The sequence below is a fragment of the Chionomys nivalis genome, chromosome 23 (genome assembly GCF_950005125.1).
Source record: "Chionomys nivalis chromosome 23, mChiNiv1.1, whole genome shotgun sequence".
Taxonomy (NCBI): domain Eukaryota; kingdom Metazoa; phylum Chordata; class Mammalia; order Rodentia; family Cricetidae; genus Chionomys; species Chionomys nivalis.
The window spans coordinates 26,540,560-26,568,087 of record NC_080108.1 but is presented as its reverse complement, the minus strand read 5'-3'; the positions used below and the strand labels follow the sequence as shown (position 1 = coordinate 26,568,087).

Genomic DNA, 27,528 nt, shown 5'->3' with positions numbered 1-27,528 from the left:
GGTCCTCCGCAAGAACAGAAAGTGCTCTTAACTCCTGAGCCATCTCTCCAGCCCCTATTTCTTTATCTTTGAGTCAGGGTCTTACCATGTCACCCTTGATTGACTGGGATCTCATGTTGACCAGGCTGCCCTCAAACTCACAGCGATCTACTATGCCTCCCATGGGCTGGGATTAAAGACATGTGCCACCACCTTATTTTTTGAGATACAGTTTCTCATTAGGTGCACTGAACTTAGAGCTTGCTGATTGGCTAGTCTGACTGGCCAGCAAGCCTGTCTCTATCTCCCAGCATTGGGGTTGTGTGGGTCATTCACCAGCTTTTTCTTTCTTCTTTCTTTATTTTTACAAGTGATTTCCGGCCATCAAACTTGGGTCCTCTTGCTTGAGTGGCAAGTATTTTACTGACTAGACCGGTTTCCCAGCCCTCGTCTTTAAACTCTGCTCAGGGCTGTCTTTCTGATTGCCACTTGATTTCTTTCTTGGGTGTATTGAGTTGGTCACTGTGTGTTATCTTTTCTATGGCAACAAGAGTTTTGCCAGAGGACATCCTGCCTTGCCACCTCCGGCCACGCTGAATCCCTGGAGCATCTTCATTTCTCGACACTTCTCAGTTAAAGGGTGTGCTGTGTCTTCACCTCCTGCCAGGCACACCTAGTGTGCACAGCATGAGGGACGCCATCCTTATTCAGTGCCCTTGCACCATGCCACCCAAAGCCACAGTGCCTGAGAAATCAGCAATCAGGAACAGGGTGGTGTTCAACAGTTAGAGGAAGAAAAGTAAAAGAGGCAGCGTACAGACAGACAGACAGACTGTAAGACCCATGCTCAGGCTCAGAACACGGACCATTCCACTCTGCTACTCCAGCAGGACGCAGGGGCAGCTTCCATTATTCTGCTGAGCACCTGAGCGGAGCCATGTGCTGGGCCGTGTGCTGGGTCACGTGTTGAGTTAGGAGAGTACTGGCAGACTCAGGCATGACCGAGTGAGCCTCCGCCCTGCCTGGGATTGCTGAATAAATAAATCCCTTGTTTCCATGACTCAGTCCCCTCCCACCATTAGATCACTCAGATCTCAGACTCAGTGACAAGTGAAACATCGTAGAGGAAAGCTGAGCTGCAGCTCCGGAGAGGCTGACTGCAGTCGGAGGTCGCATTCGCTGCACCAAAGGCATCAGTAGGAATGGTGCTAATGCCAAACAGCTGGCATTCCTACGAGACGCTTTCTAAAGATGTGGCTTGGAGCTCTGCGTCCAGGAGGGGAGATGCCGGTTTTCACGGGGTCACGTGCGGTGTACTTGGGTTTGTGTATGGAGCTTACTCAAGCTGGAGCTGCAAAGAAGAGATTTACATTCTGAACCCTGAGCGGCAGCTGCTCCATCAGGTTGTCGGGGTAACAGGATACGTAGAGGGTTATGCAGAAACCCCCACCCATTCTTGACATGTTTTCTTAAAATACAGACACCACTTAAATTTTAGTCATCTGAAGTAAAGTATGTTAGACAGGCCCCTTAAATCACAGCTGTCTAGAGATGCCAAGAAGAATACTCCAGAAATGTGATAGCGTCCAACCAAAGCCCATCTCCCCATCCGCTACTCCTCCATGTCACCCCATTTGTGATCTGCTATCTTTTTCTGTAAAATGGTGGCTTTGTCTTCAGTAGATGATGTGGTAGGGTGGCAGGAGCCTTTAGAAGCCATTATTGGGCATCAGGATCTATTTAATGCCACACTCAAGTGTTCACTCAGAAAGGGGATTAAACACTGAGATAAAGAACAGCTGGCCTCATCCAGATGACTGGGGTTCTCCTGCCCTCGGGAGGGTGTTCCTAACAGCCCGCCCCCAGGGAGGATACCAGTGCAGTTTGGAATTCAAGTTGTAACTTTCCCAAATGGAAATGCAAGTTCATGGCTGAAGTTGGAACATCCACACACCCCAGTCTCAGCTCCTGTTCAGATACGAAATGTGGGAAGTGAACCTAAAACCTCCAGGGACAGCCAAGGTCTTTCTTCACAGCCTGAGCCTAGCTGTGTTCTCTGCACCCCCCCCCAGCTCTGTCTCTCTAGAAACCCACAGTAAGACACGATGCTGCGGTGCCTTTGGGAAGTAGTGAGGCAGTGAGTGCCCGGTGTCGGGGGAAGGGCTGGGATTGGCAGAAAGGTGTGGGCTGAAATTCTTAGGCATGCAGAATTGCAATCCCATGAGCATGGTGCTGCCCGGGGGGTGGGGGAAACTGGAAGAGGCCGGGTCTAGCAGGATATCGGCTGGTCATTGCCAGCACACCTTGAAGGAGATTGTGGGGCTCCGCTCCCCTACTCCCATCCCCACCATGTGGCACATAGACTTCCTCTGCCATGGTCTCTATGGTGGCATTGACATCAAAGGCTAAGACAATGGCATCTGCCAGTCGTGGGCTGAAACCTACAAAACTGAATCAAATAAACTCTTTTGTAATTGATTTACCTCCCATGTCTATTAGTGTGCTGTACAACTAATTGACAGGCCACCCCAGACTCGCTGGACCCAAAGGTGTTTGTAACAAGATCCCCTTGTGATTCGGTGGGCACACATTCAAGAGTGAGGAGCACTATTTTAAGTTGTTCCCTACACTTCCAGAATAATAAGATTGTTGAACTTTACAAAATAAGAACATTTTATAAAGGGTTCTGCATTGGGGATGGAGTTGAAAGTGACAGTATCTTGGGGATGGTTCGTGTCTGGAATAGATAGGCTCTGCTGGGCTAAATGTCTTTTTATTTGGATCTTAGTCCATTTAAGCTGGCTTCTGGTTCATCTTTTCCAACAGGTAATTATAGTCTTGCTTTGCTTAATGATGAGGACATCCTCCAAGAAAGCCATCATTAGGGCTTCGTCACGATGCGAGCCTCATGAATAGAGTTCTTACTCACACTTCGATGGCACAAAAGCCTTCCACACGCCTAGCTTCTCTGCACCTGTGTGATCCATTGTTGATGGAAGCATCCTGACACAGGCCCAGTTCACACAGCCACACCCATTTCCTGAGTTTGTGCCTTTCTTCTAGAAGTTAACCTATTTCTTAGAATGTTTTTTACTTTAGTGTGTGTGTGTTAATGTTTTTCCTGCATCCGTCTGTGTACACCACATGCACGTCTGGTGCCTGCAGAGGTCAGAAGAGGGCATCAGATCCCCTGGAACTGAAGTTATGATGGTTGTGAGCCATCAGGTGGGTGCTGGGAATAGAACCCAGGTCCTCTGCAAGAGCAGCAAGTGCTCTGAACTGCTGATTCATCTCTCCAACTGCAGAAATTACCCTTTGTTGCTAAGTACAGGTAACCTTTGTGGAAAACTCCTGGGCATTCAGAAAAGCCTGTCTTGAGAGGGAGGAAGCAGAGAAAAGGAGCTGCCCTGACATAGCAGGGCTGAGGGCATCAGTAACCTCCCTGTGGGTTTTATTGGGAACCTTAGCCTAGAACCAAAGTCTCTTAAGTCTGCAAAATCGAGTGTCACAGGCTTCCAGAGCAGGTGGCTCCTCTTCCCCAAGGAAAGCCCTGAACTCTGAGGAGGGATTCATGCATCTGGTTGTAGAATCTGCTTGAAAGCCGTCTTTAAATTGACCAGTTGCTCAGACTCGGGGTCGGTTGACTCCCTACATTTGAAAGGGAGGGTTCTCAATTCTTAAGAGCCTGGGAAGTCCAATTCATGGTGCACCCTCTGGGTCCAGCTGTTGAGAGTGACTCAGTCGAGTCTTCCATGAGCTAATCAGTAACGAGTGTTTGTAGCTGGGATGACATGAAGTTTGGTCAGAAACCATTGGTCCCATGGGTGTAGTGTGGACCAGGGCTGCAGGAACCTGCCTGACCTGCCACTGTCATGTGCTTTCTCTCTTTCACGTTCCCAGGGAACAAGTGAAGTCAGCAGCCTGGGTTGACTTGACTGCTTTTGCACGTATCCTTGTGTCCACGGCAGCCGCCTCTGGGAACTCCAATGGGACATCTGCAGACATAGAGCAGTGCTTTGGAGTATGGCTATGCCTGTCTAACAGTTACATACAGAAGCCACAATCTCACCCTCCACGCTCACCCCTCACCCTTCACCTCTCACCCTTCACCCCTCTTTGAAGAATTAGCTGGACCTCTGAGAAGCTTACCTCTGAGACTGTATTTTCTGGAAAATCCCTGCTCTTCCCTCTCGAAACCAGCTCCTTTGACCCGTAAAACTGAAACAGTTCCAAATTCTGCCATCGTTTGTCTCTAATCGTGGTCTTATGCCGAGTGCCCTTGGTCCTCAGCTACTGCAATGGAAATTAATGACGTGGTGGGAACTGGAGCTGCTTGCATTGGGGTCTGGGGTTTCCTGCGAAGGACAGAGGTGTCCGACAGGATCTTGAGCGTCTGTGATCTTAATGCTGTCACCACAGGCAAGATAGCTCCACTGAAACCCAAGTGGAACCCTCAGGCAGGCCCTCCGTGGTTCCAGTGCACCGTCACTGCCCTGTGGAGGCCATGCTGAAGGCAGGATCGCAGACCCTCCCCATGGGATCCCACCCAGCTGCTGATACCCTCTTCTTCTTGCTTCATGTAGGGCCGCCAAGGTCTGGGCTCCATCTTTGTCTGGGCCTCTGGGAACGGAGGAAGAGAAGGGGACCACTGCTCCTGCGATGGCTACACCAACAGCATCTATACCATCTCTGTGAGCAGCACCACTGAGAACGGCCACAAACCCTGGTACCTGGAGGAATGCGCCTCCACCTTGGCCACCACCTACAGCAGTGGGGCCTTCTATGAACGGAAGATTGTAAGTTCTCTCCTAAGGTTAAAAGGCTCCCTTTTCCCAAGGGCAAGTTTGGCCAGGACCAGATTTTGTTGGATCTCAAGTCCCAGCCTCATCCCTCTGTGGACAAGCTGAACCTAAGGTCAACCCCAGTGCTTTGGCAGCCAGCCTTAGGCTTTACTGTTTTTGTAAGATGCTTTACTCCTCTGTGCCCAGAAATGCCAATGAGCCCCTCTCTGACTTTAGAGACCTAAAAATGTCACTTAAGAATGGGGTTCGTCCTTGTCATATCTCCTTTTAGCTCTCTGGAATTCTGTGGTCACATCCCAGAGTCCAGTTGACCAGTCCTGTTCTGATGTGTAAAATAGAAAGTCTTGGTTTTATGCTGAAACTTTCTGGAAACCCGAGTATTCTAGGCTTCTCTGCTGCCAAGGGACGTGCCCTAGATGCTTGGAAGAGGAGCCACAGCTTTTGCCAGCTCTGCTCACTGCAGTGAACAGAAGTGCTGGTTTTCTGTTATTCTTCTTTCTGGTACTCAAACCCCGGGTAGGCAGGAACGCCACCGCCGAGCCACATTCCCAGCCCCTGATTTACCTTTCAAATGGTAACCGTTTAAGTATGTGACTGGAAATTTATGCTTCTTCCTTCTGTACACACTTTCCTATATTAAAAAGAGAGGGAGGGAGGGAGGGAGGGAGGGAGGGAGGGAGGGAGGGAGGGAGGGAGGGAGGGAGGGAGGGAGGGAGGGAGAGAAGGGGGAGGTTTCCAGTCTAAATTAATGCAGAATTCAAATGCATAGTCATTAAGTTAGTGTGTAGATATTTTGAAAATGAACCCATGGAGCTGCCCAGACATGGTTTGATTTTAATGCTCACCAGTGTCTTTTCATTCCTCCTGCTGCTAAGACACAAATTATTTTCAAATTTATTTTTACATTTTTTTTTCTGGGGAGCACATAGGCTTCCTGTTCTCTGCTTGCTGTGTGCCCATGGAAGGTCAGCCCCTGTCGTCCTGCTGCAGGCCTGGTAGTGGCCCAGGCTGGTTCACAGAGGTGTTAAGACTTACTTTCCCATCCCGCAGGATCACCCAGCCCTGGGATGGGCAGCTGAGACTGCGCCATGCCCTGCTAATTTCCTCTTCCTCCTCATTTGAGCACGGACTCGTTGAAGCGTTATATTAAACAGATGCTTCGGCTGAAACCGAGCAAAGGCCTACTGGCTAAATGGGTTCAAGTTGAGGTTGGCATTTTTGGATGCATTATGCTAGGACTACATCCTTGGTGATGGCACTCTGTTCTGGAAGGAGGACTCGTGACTTTATTTACTTACTTATGGTGCTTGGGTGTGCACACATCAAGCTACAGAACACCTTCATTCCCTTCACACACACACACACACACAGACAGACACTTTATTTTTCTGAGATGGTCTTATGTAGGCCAGGCTGGGTTTGAACTTAATGTATAGTAGAGACTAACTCCTGTTCATCTCGACTTCACCTCACAAATGCTGAGGTGACAGGCATGTGCCATCTCTCTTGAATTCCTTCTTTTAAAATAATTTTCCCTCCTCTGAACAATATTTATGGATAAGAAGGATATGGTTGGGAGAGGGGGAAAGGTAAAATTGAGTGTCAGAGTTGCTGTCCTGGAACTCTGCTTAGAGCGTGATGAGCATTTTTGTCCCTTAACTGGAGCCTAATTTTTGCTTGAGGCAAAAATGTCCTGCAAGGGGCTGAGCAAGCTCTCAAGACAGCAGGTGCCTCACAGCCTTGAGTTCAGGTGAGCTCTAGTGTGTTGGAGGAGGCCCACGTCACTAGTGTCAGTCAAAACCCCGCCCCCTGCGTGCTTCCTTCCTGCAGCGTCTACCAGGAGTGAGGAATTCCTCATGGGCAGACAGGGCTGTTGACCAGAGAACTAAAACCTTTACCTCTCCCCATGGGGACTAAAGATGAGGGTCAGTTCATTGAATGTGAGCAGCGTTCCAAGCAGGGCCCTCAGATGTGAGAGGGCTCTGCCCACCTTTGTTCTGCTCGCTCACAGGGTTGTCCCTGTTCCCTCCCTAAATCCCCTGTTCTGCCCCTGGAGGGCCAACCCTGGGCCTTGCTTGCTCACAGATCCCACCCAAAGACTATTTACCAAGCCAGGGCAGGGGTCAATGCCCTGCTGACCTGTGTGGGGCAACAGAAGGGCAGGGGTCACAGAAGCCCTTCCTGGGCTGGCCCTTCACGCTTCTTCGGGGTGCTTTAGTCCTACTGAGTGCAGCGAGGAAGCTGGTTTCTGGTGAAATACCCGTCAGATCGACCGGTGAACACATGACCCAGGCTAGATACCCCTCCCCTAGGGGATCGTGAGCCTCACTGACCAGAGGGCACCTCTGTGTGGAAAGATCCGACCTTTAGTGCCAGAGAAATTCATCCTCAGGGGTTCCATAAAATGGCTGCATGAAGCCGGGTGGTGGCGCACGCCTTTAATCCCAGCACTCGGGAGGCAGAGGCAGGCGGATGTCTGTGAGTTCGAGACCAGCCTGGTCTACAAGAGCTAGTTCCAGGACAGGCTCCAAACCCACAGAGAAACCCTGTCTCGAAAACCAAAAAAAAAAAAAAAAAAAAAAAAGGCTGCATGAACTTCCCGGGTGAGCTCCTTTCCTGTTGCTGCCCTATGAGTCATCATAAACTTAGCATCCTCAGGTGGGCGCCTCCTGGCTTCTCCCCACTTTGCAGCTCAGAAGCCTGGCCACCTCTCTGGCTCTCAGCTCCAGATGCCCAGGCTGAAGTCAGCATGTCAGAGGGGCTCTCTGGCCTCCTGGCATCTCTGGGGAGGTCTTTGCTTATGTAGCCTAGACATGTTTCAGCTCCCTGGCAGTAGGACTGAGGTCCCCATTCCCTTGTGGGCTGTTAGGTGACGGACATTCTTGTTTTTAAAGCCCCTCTTTCCCTACACCCTTGGTGTGGGTCTCTCCAGCTCGCTCTTCAAAGCCAGCCATGATGGCTGGAGTCCTCTCATGCCTCACCTTTCCAACAGGTTTTTCTGCTTTCCCTCCTACCTCCAAAGCCTTCTGATTCTATCAGGCCCAGCTGAATAATCCAGAAGACTCTCTGATTTAAGGTTAGCAGCCTTGATTCCATCTACAGAGGGCAGAGAATTAAAACCAGGAGCACAAGTCACAGGGGCCATGCTCCTACCCAACACAACCGAAATTGAGTGTTGATCTCAGCCTCTTCCCCTGTGACCTCCTAGGGGGTGTGCATGTCAGGTTGGGCAGTTGTGAGGTTCTAAATCCGTGTCCCACCCTCCTGGAGCCATGGCTTCAGGCGAGGACAGGCAAAGCCCCAGCTGGCAGAGCCAGCCTCACCTTCCCCCAAAGACCAGCAGCCTTGTTGTTCTGCTCAGCAAGCCTTAGGATGACAAGGGCACTTGGGTTCCCCAGGGAGGGTGTCCAGATCCACCATCCCAGTCCTTGCCTTGCAGCTAAAGGTAGAAACACTATCTGGGTTCCTGATCATTTCCTGACCAGAAGTTTTCTGCTCCCCTCAAGTCCAGAGTCACTGAGTTTAGCTCTGTAGGTGGAATCAAGTTTCATGCATTTTAGGGGCAGGAACATGGAGCCCTGCGGGAAGATGGGTCAGCGGCGAGTCCATTTTATCTTGCCTTACCGTTTGTCTGCACTGACTTCTGTGGTCCTCAGGAGCCCGCTGAGCTGATCCCTCATGAAAGCACACCCAGTGTTTCTAGATGCTTCTTTTCCCTGCTGTGACACTCTGGGATTAGCCTGATCTATAGGAGCATCTGCAGTTTTGCTCCTGAGCACAAAGCCAGAAGAGCCAGGCAGCATGCCTTTTCTGCCGCTGGCACCCAGGGTCACTCTCTCCACTCGGCAGCCTGCGAGTGCCTCAGGTCTCTCAGAGGGAGCCAGCCTCTGTCCACGGCCCTGCTCCACATGCCTCCCTCTCATGCAGGTCACCACGGATCTGCGTCAGCGCTGCACCGACGGTCACACTGGGACCTCAGTCTCAGCCCCCATGGTGGCTGGCATCATTGCCCTGGCTCTGGAAGCAAAGTAAGTTTTGACCTTCCTTCTTTTCCCTTGAAAAGGCGTTTTCTATGCTGGCGGGACACACCTAACCTGAGACCTAGCGTCCTGAGGATTTTAAATGACAAGCTCAGCTGTGTGATCCCATCGTCATTGCTGTGTACCCACCACTGTCACATCAATGGAATTTTGTCATCTTCCCAAACTGAAGCTTTGTTCCCATTAAACATTAATTCTCTGTATTGATCTGCCCAGGCTGCCATCAAAGGTTGCTCATACAATAGAAATGCATGACCTCAAAGTCCCTGCCTGGATTGAGGCAACAGCAGGGCTGTTGGCCACCTCTAGCTGGCACAGCTGATAGCCTCATTTACCTGAATTATCTTTTGGTAAACCCTGTTTTGAAATACAGTCACATTCTTAGGAGCGGGGCTTAGGACTTTAGCACGTGCCATGGTCCAGCGCATAACACCCCGCCCCTCAGTCACTGACAACCACCATGCTGCTTCCTGTCTTTGAACTTGATGAGTCTAAGTACCTCACATAACAGAACCGTACACTTCACACCAAGCACCCCCAATCCTAAAGCACCAAATCCAAAGTGCTCCAAAACCTGAAAGGGTTTTAGTGCTAATATCATGTTCAGAGTGTTTAAGGTCTGGAAGAGTTTTGAATTTTAGATTTTCAGATTAAAGATGTTAAATTTATTAAGTCTATGCAGATACTCCAAAAATTCAAAATCTATGATACCCTTTTGCGTTTTGGATAAGGATGTCCTACCTATTCTGCCCTTTGGGGTTGGTGTGTTTTATTTAATGTGGTGTTATGGGTAAACATACATGTCTGTGTTGTAGTCCATGTCAGAATTTCCTTTCTTTTTAGGCTATTCTCTGAGTGGTTTCTTCTCTTTGTAAAGCCTACTATCTCTTCTGCTTTGTAGGACCCCAGGAGGCGCATGGGCCAGAGATCTCCACTCATAACCATGTACCCAAACTGTCACAGCGTCTCTCTAACTGACAGTGACAAAGTTCCCCTTTGCCTGTCTAAGTCCCACAAATCCTAGAGTTACAAAATGTGAATGGGTCAGACAGAAGAGGGTTAATGGCATGAATGAGTCACCTTCTCAGTGTGACAGGAAGTTCACTCTTGGCCTATAGTTTGGAGAGATACTGTCCATCGTGGTGGAAAAGGCATGGAGGAAACTTGGGCTCTGTCCTGGTGGCAACAACTCATGGCACAGCTTGTTACTTCTTGGCCCTGGTGGTTTGAAAGAAAATGGCCCCCAAAGGAAGCGGCACTATTAGGAGATGTGGCTTTGCTGGAATAGCTGTGGCCTTGTTGGAGGAAGTATGTCACTGTGGAGGTGGACTTTGAAGTTTCCTTTGCTCAAGCTCCTTCCAGTGAGATAGACCACTTCCTGTTGCCTGTAAGCCAAGATGTAGGGTACTCAGCTCCCTCTCCAGCACCATGTCTGCCTGCGTGTCACCCTGTCCCACCATGATGATAGGGACTGAAATTCTGAACTTCAGCAAACCACCACAATGAAATGTTTACTTTATAAGGGTTGCTGTCCTCATGGCGTCTCTTCACAGCAATAGAAACCCTAACTGAGACGTCATTACTAACTAAGGCATTTTTAGCAAATCAAGGAAAACTTTTAGACCAGGCCTAAGTTACCACCTTCAAGGTCCACCCCCACAACTTCCAGTGACCCCTTTCTTGCTGGTAGGTTCACCCTATGAGAGGTTCTACAACCTTCCCCAACAATAGATGCCATCAGCCAGAGACCAAGTATTCAAACTTGGGAACCTGTCGGGGACATTCCCCATTCAAACATAAACACTCCATGTACAATTGTAGAGTCAGAAACAGTTTAGACATCAATTGTCACAGAGGGGCCCGGCATTTGCAGTAATTCTTTGTTCTAGATGAGGTTTTAGCTGATTCTGAGAGAATATTTGAGATGTGTCAATCCTTGAAACTGTGCCTGCTTGCGTGCTGATTTCCACAGAGCTAAAGGCCAAAACACTCAAATGCTACCAATTTAACAAAAGCAGCTAAATATTTTCAAATTTCAGGCCAAAAACAAAATGTTAGCTTCTGTGTCCTGGGGCTCTGCCATCATCAATTCCTTGTGTGGAAAAGTTGCATTTTCTTACTTAGCAATTCATCACTCTCTGTTTTCCTGCATTCCTTATTGGAAACATGCAAGGAATTTTGTTCGTCAGACCTAAATAGAAAACACGCCCTGCTTCATGATCAATTGTCATCCTAGTAAGCTTGCCTATGGGCCCGTGGGAGCCGATGACAGGCAGAGGGTTGCGGGTGCGATTCCAGCAAGCCCACTGAAGGGAGAACTTACTTAGAACTTTCTGGGGTTAGGATTGGTTCTGGAAGGATCACATTGTGTCTAGGGACTCAGGTTGAGTTTAGGACACTTGGAGACTACAGTGTCCGGCAGGCGGTGGTTCTCAACACGTGAGTCACAACCCCCACGGTGCCCATGTCAGATCTTTGAATTATGATTCATGGCAGTAGCAAAAATTATAGTTATGAAGTAGAAGCAAAATAATTTTGTATTTGGGGGTCACCACATCATGAGGAACTGCATTAAAGGGTCACAGCGTTAGGAAGGTTGAGACCACTGTTGTAGAGAAAGATACTCCCAGTGGGGATGGAAGAACCCATGCACAGCAAGTGATAAGAATGATGCAGGCAGGCGACCTGTGAATTCCCCCAAGTCTGCTGCAGACTCCAGATGTGCCGCCCACCTGTTTCCACTGAAAGCGTTTTGGGACTAGGGTTGTAACTTAGAGGTCGAGTGACTGAGGCCCCAGGTTCAGTTCCTGCACGGGAAAGGAGGGAGAAAGGCTCGCTTCCTCCTGATGAGATGGTGTCTCCCATCTTCTTGCTGGCAGCAGCACAAGTGACCTTGGTTTGCATGGTTTGCAATTCCTGTGATGCGGAAGACCCCAGAGATTCATGCGAGTTGGGGGGCTCACGTGAAAAAACCAAAGTGCCAGGCTTATAATGATGTCCATCTTTTAAAAGCCCCCTTGTATCTGAAAGATGTTACTTCCCAGAAGCCGTGTGTGCCCCCATGGTGTTCATAGTGGAGTTGATGTCATATCACAGAAGCCGTGTGTGTCCCCATGGTGTTGGTTGTGGAGTTGATGTCACTTCCCAGAAGCAGTGTGTGTCCCCAAGCTGTTGGTAGCAGAGTAGGTAGATGTGACTGGGCTAGCCAGTGGGACTGGTCACAAGATTGGTGGCCCCAAAAGGCAAGCTGAGGTTTCGCCACACATGTGTAACAATGCATGCAACTTAGAGTTAACATGCAATTAACATGCTGAACTTAGAGCCTCAGCTGTATACTCTCCAGGTGAGCCAAGTGCCCACAATGCTCAGCACTCTGCACTCACAGAGCACAGGGTCGCATCAGCCTCTCCTTGGGCTTCTCTGCCACATGGAAATGATTCTTACTATAAGGAAACAGTGCCTAAGCTGGAAGGAGATACTTAGGAGGAAGGTATCCCCGAAGAAATATAAACTCATGGAAATTCAGCATAAAATAAATGCAAATAAATGGGATAATGAATTTCTATAGTCTCCCTTTCTGGACAGAGTCTGTTAAAAAATCTGACGCTCATGGCTTCCTGGGGTCTTGGTGCTAACTTTCCAAGAAGACTGGCTTCGGCATCCTTGTATTAGCCACACTGACATACTCAGATAGTTTACATCATGAGGCCAACGAGCTCCTGGACAGTCCTAAGGACTATCCTGGTTACCTTCATTTCAACAAGTCCTGAAAAGACAAAATGGAAAGGAATTATTTTTTGAAGAGAGTAAGAAGGATGCTCATTTGTCTTTGGCTGATTTTTAACTGAGATACAGACCTGTTTAATAAAACATTGACAAATATTTCTTGGTGGGACTGTGGGTAGAACCATGAGCATGTACTTCAAGCTTTTCACTCAGCTGTTAGTTTCATATTGCAAAAATTATATTCCTCAGACTGCGGGGCCACTGGCATTGGCACCAGGATTTATCCCTACTGCTTGTTCTTGCTTTTTTGGAACCTATTCTCTTTGGATGGATACCTTGCTCAGCCTATATATAGTAGGAAGGGCTTGGACCTTCCCCAAAGAATAGATGGGGGGTAGAGTGGGGAGCTAGGTGAAGGGAAAGGGAGGAGGGAAGGGAGAATAAACTGAATTGATATGTAAAAATGAAAAAAGATCTTTTTTAAAAAAAGAAATAGATAGATGATAGATAGATAGATAGATAGATAGATAGATAGATAGATAGATAGATAGATAGATAGATTCCTACTCTCTGGATGAGTCTGATGTAGCTGTTGCATGAACTAGATTTAAAGCATCCCTGTAGAGAGCTTACATATTCAGATATCCACATTCTGTGATAACTAATGCAGAAGAGAAGACAGGAATGGGAGTTTCATTTTCTGCTTTTCTCTACCTGGTGATAGTATGAAAGGCACCCGGGACTCTGCAGAATATAAAGTGCTCAGTGCTGCTGATACTGATGCTTTTCTATTTCTTAGATGTTGTACAACTAGTGTGATATTCTTTTATCCTAAAAGGTATTTCAGCTTGAAAGCGACAATAAGAATAGCCAGCACTAAACTCAGCACTCCCAGACCCTGTAACACAGGCTTATTGCTGGGGGCAGAGCAATTATAACAGACAGAAGTATGCTGGGGCCTGATTTCAGAGGTGTTTAAAATCCAAAATCCAAGAACTATGGTCTGTGATTGACACTGGGGGAGAGGGGATGTGTTCTTGGATGGCATGTTTCTATGTCCAGTGAAGGGAAGTGTAGATTTAGAATCCCTACAGTCTGCAGCCTGTGGTTCCTTTGGGACAGAGCCCAGCTTAGCATACCTTGTACATCATGACAAAGAGCTGCTCCTTCTACTTGATAAGCATTTTCAGTGACATTAAAGGTTTTCTTTTCTCCACTTCCAAAGGGACTGTTACAAACTCAAGTAGACTTGGCAGCCAGGCAGTCTCTTCTGCCTGTAGATTTTTAGATCCTTTGAACTCTTTGAGCCTAGGGTTCCATTGCTGCAACGAGAACCCTTGTGGAGGTTTGCAAGCTGAGCCTTGGGCTGACAGCCCGTACATCCCTGGAGAGGCCTCCCTGGCTAACAGCGATGACTTCAATGGCCTGTTATGTCGTTGCAGCAACCAGTTAACCTGGAGGGATGTGCAGCACCTGCTCGTGAAGACATCACGGCCAGCTCATCTGAAGGCGAATGACTGGAAAGTCAATGGTGCTGGGCATAAAGGTGCGGGCACTCCTGGAGGGCTGGGAGAGGCGCTCTGGTCACCCAAATAGTATTCACTGTTATCATTGACTATACGTTTCAGAAATTTAAAATACCTTGCAGTGATTTAAGGGTAGTTTCCCAGAGCACACACTGGCTTGAAAGGACAGCCTCAGTGTCTCAGAGTCCAGATCCCTAAATGCCATGCCAAGGGTTTGTCTCATAGCCCTGTTTCAGTCTGCCCCTTGATTTTTGTTTCCCACAAAGAAATGTGATGTGCAAGGCCATGTTAGAGCCAGCCATAGAGGCACGTGCCTACAATCCAAGGACCTGGGAGACCGCAGTGTGAGGACCATGAATTCACAGTAGGGCTCCGCCCTTTCGGTTCTCACCTTCAGTTTTCCCATCTATACAAAAGAGACATTAAGATCGCTCTGTAATTTACTTCTGATCTCTAAACCTGCTGCCAGTCAGCCCCAATGTTATAGAAGTAACTGATGGCACATGGGTCCTCTGTCGCCAGCACAGACACAGTATGGTAACACGGCGCCATGATCAGGACAGTCAGCCCAGGTATTCGGGGCCTCTAAGAAGGAAGTTGATAGGAAGTTCTTGGAAAACATTCCTGTTGGCTGTGATGTATTAGAGAAAACTTGTCCTCTTTGCTGAAGCTCAGGTCCAACTCCCGTGACTCCAAGCCCACTGCCACTCTCTGTACATATAGGTCAAGCCTTGCAACTGTGAGGAACTAGGACCACTCCTTGGAATAAAGAGGTTATTGACTGAGCCTCTTGGTTCTTCATTTGCAGTTGTTGGTGGTGTCCCCTAACATTGTCTTTCATGTCCATCTTGGTCTAATTAAAAAGAGAAATAGATTGTATCAGGTCTTGACCTTGCCCTGAAACTAAGCTTTGAAACTTTCTCTCTTGGCCAAGTCTAATCCTGGATCCAGCCAGCCCGTCAGGCAAGCCTGGCTGTGTGCTATTGTCCTAAGAACCCTGACAGTAGCAAAAGGAAATTATATTTGAAACAACAGTTGGCCTTATTTTTATGGTATTTGATGCACATCACGGTCATGTGCCTGGATTTTTAGGGAATGTGTGCTGAAGCTCATACTCAGGGCCTAGTGCAGGTACCAGCAGGTGCCCAATACCAGCACCCTGGACTCTGAGACTTTCGGGTTGGTTTCTCATGTCTACTCTGAGTTTCTATGTTGGCAGATCCTCCTAACAGAAAGAAACCTGACCTTGTCCTCTCAAAAGAAAGTTCTGGAGTCTGTCCCAAAGTGGGACACATGTCCCAGCCATCCTTCCTGAGCTGAAAGAGTTCAGTTCAGACAGTAATGAGGTTAAACCCCTAACCAGCTGCCAGGGGAACAGGTCAGCAGCACCTTGGAGTGACCTTGAGGTGGCTGTGTACTCCTGTGGCTGTGTACTCCTGAGAGCCACAGGACTGGGGTAGCTTCCTTGCTGGGGGAGGCAGGAAGAGCTGGCTCTGAAGGCCCTGTTTTTTCAGTTAGCCATCTCTATGGATTCGGCTTGGTGGATGCCGAAGCTCTCGTCCTGGAGGCAAGGAAGTGGACAGCAGTGCCATCCCAGCACGTATGCGTGGCCACTGCAGACAAAAGGCCCAGGTAAGGTCTGCTCTGACCCCGGTGATTTCTAAGGTACCCGAGACCTGGCTGTGCAGCAAGGGTGGGAGGGAAGTTGTTCAACCCTGCACGTCTCTATGCACCCAGGCAGGAAGGATCACATGGGTAGTGCCCATCTTTATATGCCCAAGTTTTCTCTTATGTATTATACAGCCAGGAGAAGATGCTCTTCTAGAAGTGCTACTGTTTAGAGGCCTCCTGTCCTTTTGTAGCAGATGATGCCAGTGTAGGGGATCTATTTCTCAGCCTGAATTTCTTGGCCTGATATTGGAAAGTCTCATCCATATGTTTAGCATAGCCAGTGAGACTGGGGATTTATTTTGCCCATGGGAATACGAGAGTAACAGTCACAGGGTTCAATCTGATAGAGGTTGGCACCATAGTTACAACCCAGCCCCATTGCCCGAGAGCAGCAAGGTCTGCCCCTCCTCAGTAGCAGGCTGGAATACGGGGGCTCATGGACCACACCACATCTCTGCATTGTTTTTATCCATCCCTATAAACCTTCCTAAGACTTAAGCCCTGGAATGTTTAAACAGGCCCTGAGCAGGCTGTAGGACCCTGGCTTTGTCTCTTTTTTTTTTTTTTCTGTACTATCCTGTGGAAGAAGTGTTTTTAAACCAGTTACATGTGTTGATTGTGATTTTTTTTAAGAAAACAACAAAAATGGACTGTAACATAAATCAGATGGGAAGAAGCCTGCTCCTTTCGAAAATTAGATTATCCCGAATTTGTGTCATTGCGGCTGTGCTTTCTAAGAATGTGAACATGGTGTTTCGTTACCTTTGGGAAATGTGTGCTCGAATGAGACTTGATGAAGTAATTAGCAGGGCTGGGGATGTGACTCCCGTTGAACACCTGCCTACCATGTGTAAAGCCATTGGTTCATCCCCAGCACTGAAAAATGAAAACCCAAAAAACGGGCCAGGGACAGCTCAGTCAGTAAAACGTCTGATGCAGAGGCATGCAGACAGAGCCACGTGATCTGGTGGTCGGCAGCACACGCCTGTAACCTCAGCACTGGGAGGTGGAGACAAAGGGATCCTGGGAAATGACTGGCCAGCTAATCCAGGCTGCCACGTGCGCGCGCGCGCACACACACACACACACACACAACACGGGGGAGAGAGGAGAGAGAGTAGGACACACTGTTTTATCTACAAATACAGACCTCATCTTTGAGTTCTCCTCTCCCATGAACATGTACACCTCAAAATACTGAGAGCTGTGTTTCTTGCGCATGCCTTGAAAACTGTGGGAGTTCAGAGAGTATTTGCAGGACGAATAACCACTGAAGGACCTCCCAAAGCATATTTCCACCCTGTGGCTAATTGTACCCACTGACCACTGGGGCCATCGCTCTACGACCAGACAGGTCTACCAGCCAGCACGCAGGCCTCACCATTGACTTCTTAAGACCTCATTTCCTCTAGAAAGCTTTTGTGCTAAATCTAAGTAGGAGGGGGCTGCTGTGAGTTAAAGGGGGCCTTTGCCTATGCTGACTTGAGCTGCCTGCTACACAGGTTAGGCGAGCCCATCTCTTGCTCTGGTCCCTGACCTATGGCGTTGCCACTCCGCCCCCCCCCCCCCCCCCCGCCCGCCCAGCTTCCTAGCCAGGGCGTCTCCTGAATGAAGCATTCTTTTCCTGCCAGAAATCTGTTTAAGATGATCGAGCGGTGCCTAGGTGGCGAGTGCTTGTTTTTATTTTTATTTTATTTTGTTTTTTTGAGTAAAAGCACACAGAGTCTAGACAGCATAGAGGTTGAGGGAACCCATGCTAACATACAGTATGACATTGTTCCTATCCTTTGAGGAAAGTAAGGACCCTACCAACTCCAAAAGGGGGCAAGAATCGGACTTCTGTTTCTAAAGGAAAAATCCTCTTCCCCCTTTGCTGCTTCTGACTCTGTCTGGAATTTTCAGCTAACCTCCCGTCTCAGACCGCTTGCCCAGCTTCACCTAAGGACATAAGGGCCTTCAGAGGGAACAGCTAGCCCCTCTCTGTCAGTGTGTCTCACCTCCTACGGAGCCACAGCTCTGCGATCAGGCTGCAGGAGGGGTCCAGCTGTCTGCACGGGGCTGCTGACCCAATCTCCCATCTCTCAGCCTCATGCTTCCCACCCCGGCTTTGCTCAGCTGAGGTCACCTGGCTTTACATGGACAGGAAGTTCCCCATATTTCTGCATTTCCCTCTCCCTGCCTCTCAGACCTGTTGACCACTCTCTGTCTCCTTCTGAGTTCTTTTCTGGATGGAGCCCCTACGTCTTTATGTCTTAAATCTGGGCCTCTGCTGTTTCCCATGACTAGACAAAGAGTGAGAGCAAGGTGGGGGAGAGAGAACGGGAGAGGGCGAGAGGGAGTGGTGGGGTGGGAATATTTGTATTATCACTGTATATTGTGTAGGGCATGTTTACCTGCCATTTCCCTTGATGGAAGAAAACGCTATCCTGCTGTGATCAAAGGTCCCAGCACTGTATTTACTAGACTTTCAGTCCAGGATCTGGAAGGCATTGTGGCTGCATCTGCTATGTCTCTGGTGATGTTGTAGGGGGTCTTGGGTCAGAGTGGCTATGGCGTTATTGGGGCACCCATCCCTTTGTTCGTATAGGACAGCAACCCCTGAGTGGAATACATCCCTCTCCTGAACAGGGTAGGTCCTGGGACTCAGAGAGACAGAAGCTCACTGACAAGGACTCCCCTTGCTACAGAGCTTTCCTGATCACCCAGCCTTGCTTAGAAACTGGCATCATGTCACTAGGCCCAAAGGACCACATGGCACTGGCACTCAGTGGCCCCTGGCATCCCTCTATTGCTTGGCTTTCTCCTGTGCCACCCAGCTGGTGTGCCACAGTCCCTGAAAGCTTAGTCCAGGATGAAGGGAACAGAAAAGCCAACAGCCAGGAGTGGGAAGGGCTGGAGCATGTGACTTCACCTATGATGACAGTCACAATATATGACCTCACCTCCCTCTCCAGGAGAAAGCTACCCTTGGTTCTCTGAAATCTGGTGAAAAGACATCCCTGGTGTGGAGAAGGACTGGCCAGCAGGGGCCCAGGGCATTTACAATCCGGACAATGAACGTTTAGGGACACTTGACTTTACATAGCTGCTCCTCAGGTTAGCATAAGGAACCCATCAGGAAAAATGATGAGAGGAAGGGTGTCTTAGGTGACAAGCAAAGGAGCAGGACCTCTGCTCTTGCTGGACCTTGCTGAGTAAGCGCTACAGCCCATTGTCCCCCAACGAACCCACAATACACAGGGCTAAAGCCAAGGCTTCCTCTGCAGACCCACAGTGCAAGATTGTCATGGACCGTAGTCTGCAAATGCTAACTCGTCCAGAACAGGGGACAATCAGTTGAACCTAAGGACAAGTAGAGGCTACTTAAGTGTCCTGTGGGTATTATTGGATGAGAACCTAAGCATGGTCTGGATAGCAACTCCTGTGATATCCAAACACAACGTAGGTTCAAGGCATCCTTCCCTGTTTTGGGGCACAAGAAATTTTAATTTATTTAGAGTCTTTCTTCCATGAAGGGATGGCAAATAGGATCATAAGCAGTGACTTTTGCCTGTGCAGAATGACTTTTGAATCTCTGTGTAGAGGCGGGTAAAATGAATTCTTTCAGAGCTTCTATTCAAGTGAAAAAAGACAAGCTTTGTATAATTTCTTTGAATTATTAAAATCACAGTTGACCCACTGGGTTTTTCTGGCCAGTACTTCCCTGCATTTTAAAACATCTAGACTTCTGTGGAGCAGTCTGTGACATCCACGGCTCCCAACTTGAGGATGGCGAGGCGACAGCAGCTAAGCCAACAGAGAGCGTCTTTCTCTGCTTTTCAAGATTCCCATTCAGAATTTCGCTCCCACCAACCTATCTTTTATTTCAAGCTTCTTTCTTATTTTATTTCAAGCTCCTTCCAACCGCCTTCCTCTCTCCCTCCCTCCTTCTATTGACACTGAGGATGATCTATACAGAAGATGGTCAATTCATAGATGTCTGTCTAGAACTGACTCTGGGTTAATTGCCTGCTACCTTTTCTGTATTTCATTATTTCTGGGATTTCATTAAGCCACACTGCTTATATGTTGTAGAAGGAGCTGCGGGCAGACCTTCTTTTCATCCTGCCCGGCTCCTGCCCGGCTAGCTTTACACCTAAAAATAACAACACACAAATTGTTTTCTTTTAAACACTGCTTGGCCCATTAGCTCTAGCCTCTTGCTGGCTAACTCTCACATCTTGATTAACCCATTTCTAATAATCTGTGTAGCCCCACGAGGTGGTGGCTTACCGGGAAAGATTCAGCATGTCTGACCTGGCGGCTGGCTCCATGGCGTCTGACCTCACTTCCCTTCTTCACAGCATCCTGCTCTGTTTACTCTGCCTACCTAATTTTCTGTCCTATCAAAGGGCCAAGGCAGTTTCTTTATTAACCAATAAGAGTAACACATAGACAGATGACCCTCCTCCATCAATATGTTACTCTCTGTATGTTCGTGAATGACAGATAATGGGTGACAGTTTCATTGTTTGCATTGCTGTTTAAAGATGTCTTTTTTTATTGACTGTTGCTGACTCAATGACATTGAACTCGGAGCCTCTGATGCCTTCTCTAGAGCCAGAATTGGGATGTGGTTCATCTATTTTCATATAAGACACACCATGGCCTTCAAGGACCCAAGAGCAGCTCAGCCTGAGCTTCAGGCATTTAGGGTCAGGGCTTAAAAGTAGCAAAACCCTAACGAAAGTTTGAATGTGGAAAGCCCACTGTTACAGAAAGTGTGAAATGGGAGCCTGCGTGCAGTGTGAGAGCTGAAACAAGAAACCAAGTGGCCCAACCTCAGCTGGGACCTGTGCTGGGTGACTCGGACTTTGCTGCTCTGTGCATGTCCACAGATGACCACAAAGGTGCCATGAGTCTTAAAACTGAGTATACAAATACCTTCTAGTGAGCAGGCAAAATGGCAAACTCATAATCTGAACCATAAGAACTGACTATGGATTCTAATGTCTGCTTTAGCTGCCTATCAGACTAAATCTTGGACTGTTGTTGGACATAGCTCACACTGTTGTTAGCACTGCACATAGAATAAAAGGGTGTGCTACAAATACACATTGTATACTCTGTAGAATGATGAATTATGGATAAACTAATCTAAATTAGTTGTAGAATATGTTCATTTTTATTGCTAAATTTTATTTCTAGCTTAAATGTCATGCTATGGTTTAAAACTCAAAAGTAATCTCATCTAGTTGGATATATAATCCCAGCATTCAGGAGGTGGAGGCCGGAAGGTCAGGAGTTCAAGGTCATCCTCCTGCACATAGTTGGTTCAAGACCAGCCTCAGTTATATATGATCTTGTCTCAACTTTCCCCCAGTCCAAAATATACACGCTCATGTGGTATATCATATGTCACTAGAAAAATGGTTTTTCCTTGGATGATTCTGTTGGTTGCATTAATTCTCGAACACAGGTCTAGGAGGTGTTCACTGAGCTGTTTTCCCGTACTCTGGATGAGTATGTGGACTCTAGTGAATACTCCCACCTACCCACTCACGACTCTTGAAAGGTCACTGAAAATAGTCCCTGGACCAGCTTCTTCTCTATGGGCCCCAGAGGATCAGCTACCCCTTCTTCCCCATGAAGATGCAAAATATAGCAGAGGGAAGATCTCTGTTATCTCTTGATGTCCATCGGTATCTCAACATGATTTCAGAATTGGCTGATGAGAAACAGGAGCTCCAGTTCTTGCCCCCAGTTCTGCCAAGTGGAAAGACAGCATTGGCCTGCCAATGCAAGGCTGCAGGAGCTGAGTGAGGGCTGGCCTGCCAATGCAAGGCTGCAGGAGCTGCATGAGGACTGGCTGGCCAATGCAAGGCTGCAGGAGCTGAGTGAGAACCTGGCTGCCAATGCAAGGCTGTAGGAGCTGGAGTGAAGTCTTCAGCGTGAAACTAAAAATCATAGCTTCTAGTAGCTTCTTGGTTAAATCAGAAAGATAAGTGGAGAGTCAGACAGCACCAGCAGGAGACGATTCTAACAGGGGTCTGCCTTCCTCTGATTGTCCCTGCTGCTTAGTTACTTGAAGCTATTTATCTTTGACCTTGAATATTATTCTGTTACAAGTGCCAGAAAATTAGGAGTTTTTCTACATCTTTATACATTGGGGAAAACTAGGAAGCCACCATATTCATGGTGTGGGTGGAGGTTGTTATGTTATGTTATGTTATGTTATGTTATGTTATGTTATGTTATGTTATGTTATGTTATGTTATGATGGCTTCCACCTGGTAGCCCTCTGCCTCCTTGGAATGGAGTAGGTCTAGAGTCTTAAGGATGCAAGGAGGACTTCTGGTGGTGAGTAATGGGAAGTGGCATTTCTGTGTCATTAGGGATCTCATTCAAATCCCCAGTGTCCCTCAGTTAAGCAGAGACTGCTCCTTTAATTCATTGAGTTCCTCCAGGACTCTGGGACGATGACTGCACACAAGACAACAACTTCAGAATTTAATTGCAGAAAGCCTTTGCAGTCAGGAGCTTTAAGATCCTCCTAAGTCAATTTTTATTATTAAAGAACAGTGTACACGTGACAGTCATAGACCCTGTGATTTTTAAAACCAAGGTAAAAAATTAAATTTACAGTTATGTTTTCTGTATTGTCTTTGCAATGATTGCAGAATAGGGAATAATTCCCATTGTTTTTTAAAGCTCTATCCCTTTTATGAGCTCACTTAGTTTCTGTCTTGGAGTTAAGTGAACCTTACAAGTAATGGCTTTTGGCACTTGGCTTCCTGACTTCGAGTTTCTGTCAAAAGCCGAGACAATTGCAGCTCGGATGTTTTGACCATTTCCAAAGCCTCCTTTTTGCTTTTCATTAAGAAATGTAAAAGCCCCTTATTTGGGGTGTTAGGTTATTTGTTTCAGCAACAGCAGCAGAAATAAAGGCCAGGAAGGACAACATCTTACCCTTGCAGTGTGGAGTGTCCTGGGTACCAACCTTTCCCTAGGACTTGCAGGAATGAGGAGTCCTGGTAGCCGAGTGATTTCACAGTTAAGAGATTTCACATAAAAACTAATTGTTACAATTACTTTTGTGCCCCGGGCAGGCTGGTCCCCAACCCCAGAGGAACTTAATATCTTGGCTGTGAAAACCGAGACAGGAGACGCCATTAATTCCTGCAGGGGCTGAACTGCCCACCGGCCCGCCATCCTGGCACAGTGGCAGAGTGGTTCCCGTGGGGGAGACCAGCCCAGACTCCTCTCTTGGTGCTCACACTAAGACAAGAGAAGCTGAATGAATGAGTTCCTCCTCTAGATTTGGGTGCATTGAGCCCCAAACTGTGACTGTGGGCATTGGCCAGGGAACGTTGTTTAGCTCTGGTTTTTTTTTTTTTTTTTTTTCTTCACTGTGTTCCTGTTCACTTAAATCTTGTGTCCTTATTCTTGGGATCCAGGTTTCCTCAGTAGGGTTCCATATCTATTCCTAGAGGGTGGTGACTGTTGTCTGCAACAGTTAGCAAAAGGCTGAGGGAGGGAACAGGGCTTTAATACTGGTCAGAACCTTGATTGCTTTGTTGTTGCTTTCTACTTGGGGAAGTGTTAGAAGGTTAAGAGTGAGGTCACTTCTGGGTCTCACATTTCAAAGCCCTGGAGGGACCCTGGTGGCCCCATGTGCCCACCTTCGCTAAGGAGACTCTTGTCATCAACACATTCAGTTTGCATTTTGAGTACATAGGCTAGGTACTGTAGGTGAACACTAGTTGGTAGGGTACGTGGGTCCACTCTGTGAGCCCTACAAGGCCTGGGTCTCTCTGGAACTTTCTGCTGTGTTCTGCCACAGTCCTGGTGCCCCTGACCAATAAACCCGGACAGTAAAACCCGAAGAAAGCGTTGAAAGAAGCCAGCCTCTAAGTCAATTTATGGTACATGCAAAGTGTGTTTTTCAAATGTTTACAGAGTCTCGGGGGCATTACGTCACTCTTCCTAGCTGTTTTGAATGGTTTCTTGTGACTCAGGCTCAGTAGAGCCCAGAGATACCACTCCTAAGAGACTCTAAGCACACATTTGCTCCAGGCCTCTCTAGAGTGAAACCCTGCACAGAGGGAAAAGCCTTCCTATCATAAACCCAGCTCAGGCCAGGTAGCAGGGAATTTCTGATGTGCTAATTGGGTGGCAATCAGGTCTCTACCAAAGAATGCCATCTTTATTCAGTTTACAAATTGGTAGGGAGGGGCCAAACTTTTTGAGACGTAAAACCACGGGTTTGAGGGACTGAAGATGCAGAGGTGTGCTTGCCCTCATCTTCCATCCCATGTGACAGAAGGGCCATTGGGTTGTGAAAGTACCATCATTCATTCCCTTCATGGGCCAGTGGGTTGGCAATCTTCCAACAGGATAGCTGGAAGTAGCCAGCTGCACCAATGTGAGTCTACCCAAGGAACATGGCACAGAGTTTGAACCTTTGCCTCGTAGCCGTGTGACGTTGAGTGCAGTCCTTACTTCTCTCTGAATGGATGATTTAATCCTCATAAGCTTTCCAACCAATGCCTTGTGTTGGTTGGTCATCATTCATAATGCTATCTCCAAGGATAAAGCCGTGTATTTCTTAAAGCTCTTGAGACAGCCAGTTGACTCCATGCTTTTTAAAGAGGGGTACCTCCTGGGTACCAAAGGGAAGGTCTCCAGATACAATGGCCCCAAGTGTATATGAAGACCCATAAACAAATTCTAGAAATATAAAGTTTTCTGAGCAATGGCCGGAATGGAGCACCCAAGACTGTGACCCTTGGAGACTCCCAGAAGCCACAGCAGGGAAGGAACAGACTAGGGCGCTGGAGCGGATGGCCCTCCTTGTCTGAGACCAACACCTGAGTGTCCAGCACTGTGCTGTTTTCCCTCCCCAGGAGCATCCCCATAGTCCAGGTGCTGCGAACCACAGCCTTGACCAATGCCTGCGCGGAGCACTCAGACCAGCAGGTGATCTACCTGGAACACGTGGTAGTCCGCATCTCTATCTCACACCCACGCCGGGGAGACCTCCAGATCCACCTGATTTCTCCCTCTGGAACCAAGTCTCAACTTTTGGCAAAAAGGTAAGGCCACACTCTCTTAGGATTTGATCCTCATGGAGGCCCTGCAGGCTCTTTGAATCCCTGCATGATCCCCTGAACAGGGAAGTGGGGATTCTCCCTGGGTCTACACAGGCAGGACCCACAATTCTGAAGAGCAGGCCAGGGTCTTTAAAACAGACCTGTGAAACCTTAATCTTCAAGAAATGATAGGAGTTGTTGTCTGTTGGTGGGGTGGGGTGAGGGTAGAATTCACATTACGTCCTTGAAATGCCTTAAAGGTCATGACCATCCTGTTCAGTTGACACTTAAGCTGAGGTACCCCAAGGTTTGTTTTTCTCTAGGAGCATCCCCACAGTTCTGGAATACTCCCAAGGGCCAGGAGTGACTGCTGAGGTACAGGGGGTTCTCAGGCTCTTCTCCACAGCCTCCCCTCTGCAAGGACTTGAGCTCCAGTTTGGGACTGCTGGAGCTTCCTCGCTTCCTGCAGGGTTGTGGAAGGCTGTGCTGTGACTTCATGTCTTGAATGTCTTATGTGCACTTATGACTTGAAGGCAAGTGCTTGGATGGGCTTTAATAGCTTGCAGGAAAATAGAGCAGGGGCATTTGTAGGAACCTGGAGGAACTTAGGGAGAGCTAGGGCACATATAATCACTTTCTAGCTACAGAGAGAGGCTTTGTTTGTTTTCCACAGACAAACCAGTATTTCTAGAACTTGCATGTGTTCCTCAGCCCTTGAGGAAGTACCTGTGACTAGGTGTACCCTGTCTGTCATACCTCTTTTCTGGGATATAGGAAACCTGGGAGATTGGGAAGCAAGTTGTACAGGAAATGCTCACACACAAGTCAGGCATTGTCCACCATTTTCCTTAACACTGTAACCGTTCTTCCTAAGACAGCTGTAGGAGAGCCATGAAGGGTTTCCTGGAGCACTGTCCCAGGAAGAGAGGTCCGTTCCGTGCCTTTCATCCCTATATGTATGTGGCTTCCAGTGTCAGCAGTCCACAGCTGGGCAGCAAGCAGCAGGCCACAGGCTTGGCATCAGCTTTGTTCTCAGTGCAGTTGAGTCAGTTTTGACAACAACTATAGTGGATGGGTTCTGGGAGTCCCTAGTGGCTCCCACTTTTCTAGAAGAAGGCCAGCGTAGAGGCATCTCCTCTCCTGAAGGCCACCACACTCATCCTTGCTCAACCTCTGCACGGGGGGAGACCATCAGGGGCACACAGTTTGAAGGTGCCAGCCAGCAAGCTGAAGCTTGAAGGCATTTGGCTTCCACATTTTAAACATGTTGTCTAAAGAGCTACATTTCTAGCATTTGCTAGACTTGGAGACTTGCCCTCTCGGAACCCACTCTAGTGGAGGACAGGTCTGCCTCGGGGCACCCCGTGCTGCCTGTTCCATGCTCCAGCCTGGCTTCCATCTCCTCCCAGCTGTGTCTACACCTGGAAGCCTCAGAGTTTGTGACCGCTTTGTGCCCTCCACAGAGGCAAAGCCTGCCTGAGAGACTCTGGTGTGGATATTCAAGGCCACGGTGGGTGAGTTTAGTGGTGAGGAGCTGGGGGCAGCTGATAGGCAGGAGAGATACAGTGGATACATGGCTTGTGCTTTTGGAGCATGGACAGGTAGGCTTATGTCCCAGCCTCTGTGCAGCCCAGGAGTCGGGCACTTGGCCTCTATTGCTCATCTGGATATGCCATCCCAATCACCCAGAAACATTAAACATGTTGTTATAAGAATCAAATATGATAATAGAGATAAGAACGCTTGGCTACTGTTCATGTCCCACTGAAATCAATCCAGCCCTGTGACCTGTGAGAACCTTCCAGCACCCAACAGGCCTACTGCCAGCTTGCCTTGCTTCCCCTCTGACTGTCAATCATCCTTGCGTATCAGCCCAGGTGTCTGAGCTCCCTGCAACCCGGAGCAGGTCCTGTGGGTTTGTTCGGACCTCCCCAGTTGCTAGGAGTGCCTGCAAGTACTGGAAAGCATCGCCCCGGGGCCACCTGGCAGGCTTGGGAATTTGGGGTTTTGCCAAGAGTCTGTGCATGCTATCAAGATTGTGGTTTGGGAATCCATTACTCTCTACCTTACTTCACGTCTTACTGGGCTCTGCAGGCATTTCAGCTTGCCAGGTTTCTTTTCTTTTTTTTTACATTGAAAGTTGGCATTCCTATTTGACAAGACAGTTTGTCCTTGTCTTAGCTCCGGTGTGTCAGGTTCCACTTGGCTTTGTATGAAAGTCACCCTTGACCTTGGCAGTTTCTTAGAACTATTTCCCCCTGAAAAGAATGTTCACTTGAACGGCACCATGTTGTTTCCAGTGTTCAAGGAGCCCCCAGGCCAGAATGGAATCGAGTGTCCTTATTTGATCTGACAGACATTAGGAGTCCCGTCCTGCATGCAAACTGTTATCTCCAAAGAGAAATGCCTAGTTTTAGAGGACTGGCTGTGTAGCTCAGTGGTAGACTGCTGGCCTAGCATGACAGGGTTTTGGTTCAATTCCACAGCATCGAAAGAAGGGAAAATTAGTGTTAACAGTTGCTTCTGTTTCTGGCTGAACTAAGTAGGAAAAATGGAGGCTGAAGGTTCAGGGGCTAGTGGAGACAGCTGAGGAAAGATCGTCTAGTCTGGAAAGGGGGTACCATCAAACCTCCAAAGAGTGCACTACCTGAGTGTGTGCAGAAAGCCCCCATTTCCTCCCCCCCAGGCCTCTCCCAGAAAACACACAGACCAG

General features: G+C 48.2%; 1 protein-coding gene across 2 annotated transcripts in view; it reads left to right on the top strand.

Moving 5' to 3' along the window:
- The window catches only part of Pcsk6 (proprotein convertase subtilisin/kexin type 6), a 190,192-nt gene that overhangs the window by 98,737 nt on the left and 63,927 nt on the right, over positions 1-27,528 (top strand). For both annotated transcript variants that reach the window (XM_057756100.1, XM_057756099.1), the window contains exons 8-12: positions 4,563-4,775; positions 8,709-8,809; positions 13,990-14,093; positions 15,588-15,705; positions 24,630-24,818. In XM_057756100.1, coding sequence (XP_057612083.1) covers positions 4,563-4,775; positions 8,709-8,809; positions 13,990-14,093; positions 15,588-15,705; positions 24,630-24,818 — 725 coding nt within the window. The remainder of the gene's footprint in view (positions 1-4,562; positions 4,776-8,708; positions 8,810-13,989; positions 14,094-15,587; positions 15,706-24,629; positions 24,819-27,528) is intronic.